This window comes from Salvelinus alpinus, chromosome 20, assembly GCF_045679555.1.
Source record: "Salvelinus alpinus chromosome 20, SLU_Salpinus.1, whole genome shotgun sequence".
Taxonomy (NCBI): domain Eukaryota; kingdom Metazoa; phylum Chordata; class Actinopteri; order Salmoniformes; family Salmonidae; genus Salvelinus; species Salvelinus alpinus.
Window position 1 is genome coordinate 39342722 of NC_092105.1, and position 9398 is coordinate 39352119.

At 40.2% G+C, this 9398-nt stretch overlaps 1 protein-coding gene across 1 annotated transcript; it reads right to left on the reverse strand.

Moving 5' to 3' along the window:
* Positions 1-3049: 3049 nt before the first annotated feature.
* On the reverse strand, positions 3050-7185 carry LOC139546839 (heterogeneous nuclear ribonucleoprotein A3-like). The gene is made up of 11 exons (XM_071355692.1): positions 7077-7185; positions 5504-5626; positions 5273-5419; positions 4977-5187; positions 4799-4885; positions 4629-4697; positions 4488-4541; positions 4252-4389; positions 4001-4129; positions 3838-3908; positions 3050-3733 (listed from the first exon to the last, which is right to left on the reverse strand). The coding sequence occupies exons 1-10, from the start codon at positions 7080-7082 to the stop codon at positions 3853-3855; spliced, it is 1020 nt and encodes a 339-aa protein (XP_071211793.1). The 5' UTR covers positions 7083-7185; the 3' UTR covers positions 3050-3733; positions 3838-3852.
* Positions 7186-9398: the final 2213 nt, after the last annotated feature.

The following is a 9398-nucleotide window of genomic DNA, read 5'->3' on the forward strand; positions in this document are numbered from 1 at the left end:
ATTGGGGGGGGGGGGGGGGAATTTAATGAATTTTAGAGTAAGGCTGTCACGTAACAGAATGTGGAAAAAGTGAAGGGGTCTGAATACTTTATGAATGCATTGTATGGCTCTGGTTCCAACTGCATTTATTCAGGTCTATAACAGTTTACCTCCATTATTCAGCTACACTTCATGTGAATCATGCATGACGACTTCAAAAGGGTCCAGTGGACAAACACGTTGGAAAAAAGCATAGCACTGCACATTGTAGTATTTGCAGTTCCAGGCCCTTTCACCCACATACATTACCTTTGAACGCCAAGCCTTCTTTCTCCGCCCTCTCTCAAACCAATCTTTTCGGAGGCTTTGAGGCTAACAAAACAAAGAGATCATGTTTGCTTCACATAGAGTATTCACAGCGTTCTCAACAAATGGATAATCTCAACCACTTTTCATACAGTACCAGTCAAAAGTTGGGACACACCTCATTCAAGGGTTTTTATTTATTTTTAATACTTTCTACATTGTAGAATAATAGTGAAGACATCAACACTATGAAATAACACCTATGGAATCATGTAGTAACCAAAACAGTGTTATCAAATCAAAATATATTGTATATTTGAGATTCTTCCAAGTAGCCACCCTTTGCCTTGATGACAGCTTCACACACCCGTGGCATTCTCTCAACCAGCTTCATGAGGTAGTCACCTGGAATGCATTTAAATTAACAGGTGTGCCTTGCTAAAGTTCATTTGTGGAATTTCTTTCCTTCTTAATGCGTTTGAGCCAAATCAGTTGCGTTGTGACAAGGTAGGGGGGTATACAGAAGATAGCCCTATTAGGTAAAAGACCAAGTCCATATAATAGCAAGAACAGCTCAAATAAGCAAAGAGAAACATCAGTCCATCATTACTTTAAGACATGAAGGTCTGTCAATCAGGAACATTTCAAGAACTTGAAAGTTTCTTCAAGTGCTGTCGCAAAAACCATTAAGTGCTATGATGAAACTAGCTCTCATGAGGACCGCCACAGGAAAGGAAGACCCCGAGTTACCTCTACTGCAGAGGATATGTTCCTTAGAGTTACCAGCCAGAAATTGCAGCCCAAATTTATGCTTCAGAGTTTAAGTAACAGACACATCAACATCAACTGTTCAGAGACTGCGTGAATCAGACCTTCATGGTCAAATTGCTGCAAAGAAATCACTACGAAAGGACATCAATAACAAGACGACTTGCTTGGGCCAAGAAACATGAGCAATGGACAGTCTGATGAGTCCAAATTTTGGGATTTTTGGTTCCAACCGCTGTGTCTTTGTGAGACGCAGAGTAGGTGAACAGATGATCTCCGCTTGTGTGGTTCCCACCGTGAAGAATGGAGGTGTGATGGTGCTTTGCTGGTGATATATATTTAGAATTCAAGGCACACTTAACCAGCATGGCTACTACAGCATTGTGCAGTGATACACCATCCCATCTTGTTTGCGCTTAGTGGGACTATCATTTGTTTTTCAACAGGACAATGATCCAACACACCTCCAGGCTGTGTAAGGGCTATTTGACAAAGGAGGAGAGTGATGGAGTGCTGCATCAGATGACCTGGCCTCCACAATCCCCCGACCTCAACCCAATTGAGATGGACCGCAGAGTAAAGGAAAAGCAGCCAACAAGTGCTCAGCATATGTGGGAACTCCTTCAAGACTGTTGGAAAAGCATCCCAGGTGAAGCTGGTTGATAGCTTTGCACACTCTTGGCATTCTATCAAGGCAAAGGGTGGCTACTTTGATTAATCTAAAATATATTTTGATTTGTCTAACACTTTTTTGGTTACTCCATGTGTCATTTCATAGTTTTGATGACATCACTATTATTCTACAATGTAGAAAATAGTAAAGATAAATAAAAACCCTTGAATGAGTAGGTATGTCCAAACCTTTGACTGGTACTGTACATAGATTATCACTAATTCCTTTTAGGAGATGTCTTTATTTAAGAAACACATCTAATAGACATGCATACTTGGATTAATGTATTCAAACTAGAATATATGATACCTACCTTGTCTGACCAGGGGGTGAAAAAATCATCATCCTTAATTAAGTTAATTTTTTTTAAATGTTACCTTTCAAAGCGATGTACTGTATAGAAAATCTTTAAAATGATGCAGAGCAAAATATCAAGATACCTGTAGTGTAAGCCTGCGTGAATGTAAAGTCTGATCTGCAGACTCCCAGAGATCAGTGAGCTGTGCAAGAAATGCATGAGATCCTTAGAAATGACCAAAAATGGAGTGAATACCATTTTACTCTTAGAAGGGATTCCATATTCAACAGCAATTGTTCACCCCTATTTGAATGTTGGTGTGTGCAGTCTTACACCTTGCAGTATACTTTGAGATTTACTTAAGTCTTACCCATCCAGAAATGTCCATGTAATCGTGTCATTAGAGATTTTCAGCCTTTAAGAGTAGTCGTAATGCTTCTTTCACGATCTGTAAACCAAGCAAAGTGGTTACTCTTACCTGCATCTTCTTTATGTTACCACTGCTTGTGAAATACTCACTTCCCTTTCCCCTGTAAGGTCTGAAAGCTAGTAAGAACTTCCTGGTAAACTGCCATATCTGACTCAACAGGATCTCTAAGTGTCCAGGAACTCTAGTTACTTTTTTTGCTAGAATATGCTTTCCTCCAAGGGTGTGGCTCTCGTTGCTGCCTTCTCTTTTCTCTCACAACATGCTGACATGTCCACTGTGCTGGGACTGAAGAGGTCCTGTCTGAAAAAACACTCTGCAATCTTCCATACTGACCCGCTGAGGCCCAACTGAAGTGGCTTGTAGCTGTAACAATCCTACTAGTGCAATCCTGGCTAGGCGATGCGTGTCCCTCGCCCTAGGACTAGCCAAGACTCCCTTTCCATCCAGGCAGGAAAAAAATGAATCTTTCAAAGTTCAGAGAAAACAAAACATACTTCTGAGGATATTGATTTGCTACACTTGATTAGTGATGATGGACATGACAAGAATCAAATCCTTCAATCTCTCTGAGCCAATGATGCACTATACTTCAAAAGACTTTACTACACAACTTTATTAAAACTTTTTTCCACTTGTCAAAATATTTTTTACAATCTAGAATTCTGTTTACTGCATACAAGTAGTGTAAAACACATTTCCTTAAAATTGTTGTCTGCACTACTTATAACCACTTGTCACTAATAAAATACATGGGGTTCTTGAAATACAGATCATAATACACTTGATACAAAGACTTGCAATCATATTAACTTCAAAAGAAAAAAAAGACAGCTCTAGCTTATTTGAGGGCCTGATGCGTATAGGCCCTTCTGACAGGACCAAGTTTTTCAAAAACGACAAAGATAAGACCATAGAAAATCTATCAATCTACAGCAAAATAATGTAGGACTATTCAAAACTGACTGGAGTTCGAAATACTTTTTTATTTTATTTTTTTAAACTCCTGATTCCACAGGCACAACAATACATACACTTCAGATGCACAAAAGGAACAATTATAAAGTGGGGGAACATCTACCACAAATAAGGTACTAGCTACACCCTTGCACTTTGTAGTTTGTGTGTACAGTCTTTCTTAGGATTAGTTTCCCGTTAAAGCTGCAATAACTTTCTGACTTCTGTTCCTCTACATGCTTTCAGACGACTGCCTAAAAGTACAGTAACCTGCAGCTTTCCTGACAAATCCTTGCTCATCTCCTCTCCTGCTAAGAACTGAAGCCTGTTGAATGGATACAGGATAAAACAAATAGTTATTCTAGTGTTGCGTGGGCTCACACTGTACTATACAGTCAGGTATGCACAGTGTTTTCAAACAGAACTTACCCGAGCGTCATAGTATCAATATCGCTGTGAGCCGTAGCCATGCCCACTTCCACCGCCTGAGCCATAGCCACCTGGAACAAATGATTGACAGATGAGGGTTGTGTCATCACAACATCAGACAGACAGCACATCACCTCATCCAGCTCAGTGAGAGAATACTCACCTCCATAGGGGCCACCACCAGAGTTTCTGCCACCAAAGTTGTTCCCCTTCATGGGACCATAGCTAGATTGCGGTCCTCCGTAGTTGCCAAAGTCATTGTAATTTCCACCCCTTCCACCACCAAAGTTCCCTACGAGTCACAGAGATTTATTTTTTAGAATAATGACGTCACATCCAATTAATGTGGGTTCAGCTCATTCAAACAGATCATGTTGCATGACAATATATACAGGCTAAAACAGGTGTTCGTACCTCTAAAGTTGCCTCTGTCGTTGTAGTTATCATATCCTCCTCCAAAGCCTCCTCCCTGGTTTCCATACCCAGGACTTCCTCCCCCATACCCGCCACCACGTCCACCTCTGTAGCCAGGTCCCCCACTGTAGTTTCCACCTGGACAGAAAAGCGCTCAGATTTGAGCAAGCTCTCTTTTAGAAATGCATCGTCAAGTTCCCGCTCCTTATCTGATGATCCGCTACATAAATACTGACCCTCTCCACCGTATCCATTGTATCCATCCCCTCCTCTTCCGCCACCGTAGCCTCCTGTAACACACAAGATAATTCCATTTACATTGCTGGTGCGATTACAGTTCCAAACGTATCCACATATCAAATGGAAAAGGGACTTACCTTGCCCAAAGTTGCCACCACCAGAGTTACCACCTCTGCCCATGAAGTTTCCAGAGCCACCACCCCTATCTAAAAAGAAAATGCCAATATTGACACTGAAGTATGTTCTATGTGCCACTCTGAAACATTCATACATTTGGACAAATATAAAGATGGGTTATTATGCTTACTCCTCTGATTGGACGCCTCCATTTCCTGTTTTGGGAGTGCTTTTCTGACTTCGCAGTTGTGGCTGTTTATTGTGTGGTATTTCTGAGCTGAAAAGAAAACAAGGCAAATCTTCAGCAAAGGAATGTTTACTGATATTTAAAAATGAGCAATTCAAAGCGGCAACAACCCCATACGTACCAACAATTTTATCCACAGTGTCATTGTCATCAAATGAGACAAAGCAGAATCCCCTCTTTTTCCCAGTTGCGCGTTCCTCCATAATGTCAATGGTCTCAATCCTCCCGTAGGTCTCAAAGTACTCCCTGATATGGTCCTCCCGTGTGTCCTCCTTGATCCCCCCAACAAATATCTTCTTCACCGTCAGGTGGGCACCCGGTCTATTAGAGTCCTGTGACAGAAGAAAAGCTGAGCAGTGAGCACACACTTGTCACATTTTGACAATCGCAAATGAATGTGAAGCAGAGTTTACGTACCTCTCTCGATACAGCCCTTTTAGGTTCAACAACACGTCCGTCCACCTTATGAGGGCGAGCTGCCATACAGGCATCCACCTCCTCCACACAGGAGTATGTTACAAAGCCGAACCCTCTCGAGCGCTTGTTGTTTGGGTCCCGCATTACCTACATGAAACCAACGTATTAGCTCACATTACTCCTCATATAAATGCATTGTAAATACCAGACACTTGTGAAATGCATACATACCACACTGTCTGTGAGGTTTCCCCATTGTTCAAAATGGATCCTTAAACTTTCTTCAGTGGTTTCAAAACTTAGGCCCCCAATGAACAGCTTCCTGAGCTGTTCAGGCTCCCTAGCTTCATGACCCTGTTAAAAAATTTCAAAACAGGTATGCATGTCACACAACAATGAAATTGTATGAATAACAGACTATACCATCTTATTTCAAACATTTTACAGTGTAATAACCTAGATTGCAATATCTTAGTGTAAATGTATTGATAGAATTTTCTCATTAGCCAAGACTCTTGGACATTCTAGGGAAAACAGTTTTGCCATTTTAAAAGTGTTATAAAATACATTTTAAAGTGCAAATATTATGTAGCTAACAGGTCTTTGAAAATGATGCAGTGACAAAATGCTAGCTAGCTAACTTTAGCACAGCTGCGTTTCTCAACATTTGGCTAGAAAATTGCATCATGCTAGTCAGAGTTCTACAGTTACAATGTTGCAGTAATTATGGTTTGTAGAATGATGGTATGTCTCCACAGTTCAACAAGTGTTTGAATGTTCATTCATTGGGATACATAGACCTAAACTGTAGGACAGGCTATTCTCTAGCTAGACTGTAAAACCAGATAATGTGATTTAAACAAACATGGTTAAGTATGCATTATACTGGGAGTTACAGGTTTGGTACCATTTGTTGTAGCACATAATTTAACCAAACTTAGGAATATGGTCTTAGATTCTTGGAAACCAGAGTCTCATAAAATGTCCTTGTCCATTTGAATTTAGAAAAGTCTCCATTATTAAAATAAAATGACTCCATTAAGTAATCAAACCACATGTATGCCGCCATCTTGTCCATTTCAAGTATTCTCTTGTTGATCGAGACAGGTGTGTCATGACATGCGACACTTTGGGGTGGATCCACCTGCCTCAATCAATGAGTGAAGACTTGAAAAAACAAGAAAAAAGACAAGATGGCGGCGTACACACTCCTCATTGTTGGATTCCTTTATGGCGCAAAACATTTTAATTTATTTATTATAACAGAGCATTTTCTAAATTCCAAAACACCTCCTGCAACTGGACAATAACATTTTATGAGACCCCAGTTTCGACGAATCGCTAAGGTTGGTCGAAAATTCTCTGTTACACCAAACAGTAACGTTAACCTGTAACACCCAGTATACTGGATACCACTTTTGGGGGGTTACATCATTGTCTGGTGTTACAATCTGTAGGTAAGACATGGCCTGACCTACATTTTTGGCCTATGTATTCCAATGAATGATACATCCAAGTACTTGTTAATGTGGAGACGTTCTATAAACCAAAATAACTGCAACATTGTAACCGTAGAACCCTGTGACTGGCATGATAATTTTGCTAGCCAAATGTTGAGAAACGCAGCAGCGCTAACGTTAGCTAGCTAACGTTAATGTTGCCTTCCTAAAAATGCTGTTAGAATCATGTGCACATTATGTCGCTGCATCATTTCCAAAGACCTGTTTGCTCATAATACACTTAACATTGTTACGTGCAACGCAAATATATGCAGACACTGATAAACAATCAACATATTTATCACCTCCATTTTGCGAAGTATTCTCTTTCCTTGGTTCTGAGAAGAAAGGAAGCTACTGCACCACGTGATAGGAAGTCTGAACGGGTCGTGCAGTCGTTAACTGATCCAGGATCGGTTTTGTGGTTTTACCATAATAAACCGGATAGGCCTGGCAAGTTGATTTAAGATCAATCATTCAGAGTAAATGTATTCAGCTGCATAGTATACCTTTATTTAAATGTCTAATGATATAAATGAAATTATATTTTTATTATAATGTATAATCTTTAACATTTGTGATGACTTTGTAGGCTAATCATACACCATGTATCATACATACCATGTAGCTGTAGGAGTGAATCAAAGAAGTTGTCTGCTATCTAGTGGACACTGAAGGCAATGTACCAGAATAGCCTCGGCTGATTGTTTTTCCCATAGACATTAACCAGGTTTTTCCATATTTTCCCATAACTACAAAGCAAAATAAATATTTTGTGAATTTAGCTTGTTTGTTGCAAATGTATGTTACTGGTTCATGAATACAGATATTTTTTATTAAAATAAAATGCAGGGAAATGCAACTGTTTTTCAGTATTTGTAACACTTGGCATACACATTTTAGCATACACATTTTAATGCAAGTGCAAATTGTATCTGAATACTCGTAAGTTAATGTTTTGGATTTGACCACTGTCAGTGTTGACATTGGACAGTACAACTTGAATATGCTATTGCCATCAGCTGCTACACCATAAATATAGAATCTTGTTGAAAATCAGATCTGGACAAGTATCCATGTACTGTTTTATTGGATGGAATAATGTCTGGCATTACCATTACAGGGTGCCAGGAAAAAATACAGCCCCAATAAAAATGACAATATTTCACTGTCATTAACCTTCATTTCTATTTATTGCCTATTTAGAGTTGTAGTGTGGTATGTCTTTGTTTTGGTTATTACAGTGCTGTTATATTATAGGTGGTATTGTACCTTTTTTAAGTAAAAGATCATTCCAACTACAGAGATTAATTATATTGTTATAGCGTAACATTTTATTAAGACAGTTGTTACAATGGATGAAAACAAGGATTCTATAGCCATGAATAACCATGAATGAAATAAGTCCTGTGTTCCACCCTTCACTCTGACACTGTCGATTACATATCACCTGTGTTTGTTCCAGCACATTTATTTCTTAATTAAACTGATAATGAGATTGAGGCCTGGTAACATTATTTCTGCTTCAGAGCTTTCCCTTAATTAAGGAACAGTAGTAGTTGACCAGTTGCATCACCGCCTGGTATGGCAACTGCTCGGCATCTGACTGTAAGGCGCTACAGAGGGTAGTGCGTACAGCCCAGTACATCACTGGGGCCAAGCTTCCTGCCATCCAGGAACTATATACTAGGCGGTGTCAGAGGAAAGCCCAAAACATTGTCAAAGACTCCAGTCTTTCTCATTTGCCCATAGCACCAGCTAAGAAGGAAAACATTCACGCCTGATAAAATGTTGTGCAGGGGGAACAGCCAAGGATAGCCCATCAGCCATAAACAATGTCTTGCTGCCCAGTCAAAGCCCATGCCAACCGCTGCTGTTTTGAGGGGAGCAGCAGATGTGAGGGGATTTGTCGAATTCATGCTGTCAAAAACCAGGCAGTCAGTCATACCCTGGTGCAATTGAAGGAGGAAATGCTCCCAACAAGCCTTTGAGGCCTGGAACAGGAGTTGACTTTACACTGGGCTCAACATTACTTCCACAGAGTGACGTGCCCATTATCAGAACACAAATTGAATAATTTGTTTTCTCCTGATGCTAGATATGCATTTTCCAACTTTGTCTATTTGACGTTGGTGTATTCTTGGCACCTCTGCGCTCGACAGTAACCTTTGGACAAAGCATAGGAATGTATGAACCAGCAACCTCTTAATTTTCATTTAAAAAATGTTTCTATCACAAATTTTGGACTGAAATAGCACAAAACAGAAGCGGGCTGGGTGTTAAGGGAGGTTAGCAGAGCTGAGCGCAGAGGCATGTGTGCTGCGGTATCAGCTCCTCACAGATGGAGTTTGATTGATGCTCTGTGTACTTCTCCTTGCCCCAACCCCTGGACAGCATGTTTGTTTGGTTGTTGATCACACCCCATATTCTCTGAACATGGGGTGACAGCCCCCTGACACTGAGATATATCACAGACTACCGACCCAACCCACACATTATTACCAGCTACAGGTGGGAATATTTTCTCTCCCAATCTGGGGTTCTATAAAACATTCTAGGAGTGACGTGTTTTTGTCATCTTTCATCTTGTTGCAGGACATCAAGGGTAATCCGCATTGTATGTTACT

What these genes read in the sequence shown, in the direction of transcription:
- LOC139546839 (XM_071355692.1), bottom strand. An exon ending in TGGTGGCAACTTTGGGCAAG is followed by an intron (nt 4,542 to 4,628) that starts GTAAGTCCCTTT and finishes TGTGTGTTACAG; the next exon opens with GAGGCTACGGTGGCGGAAGA. An exon ending in CGACAGAGGCAACTTTAGAG is followed by an intron (nt 4,130 to 4,251) that starts GTACGAACACCT and finishes TGTGACTCGTAG; the next exon opens with GGAACTTTGGTGGTGGAAGG.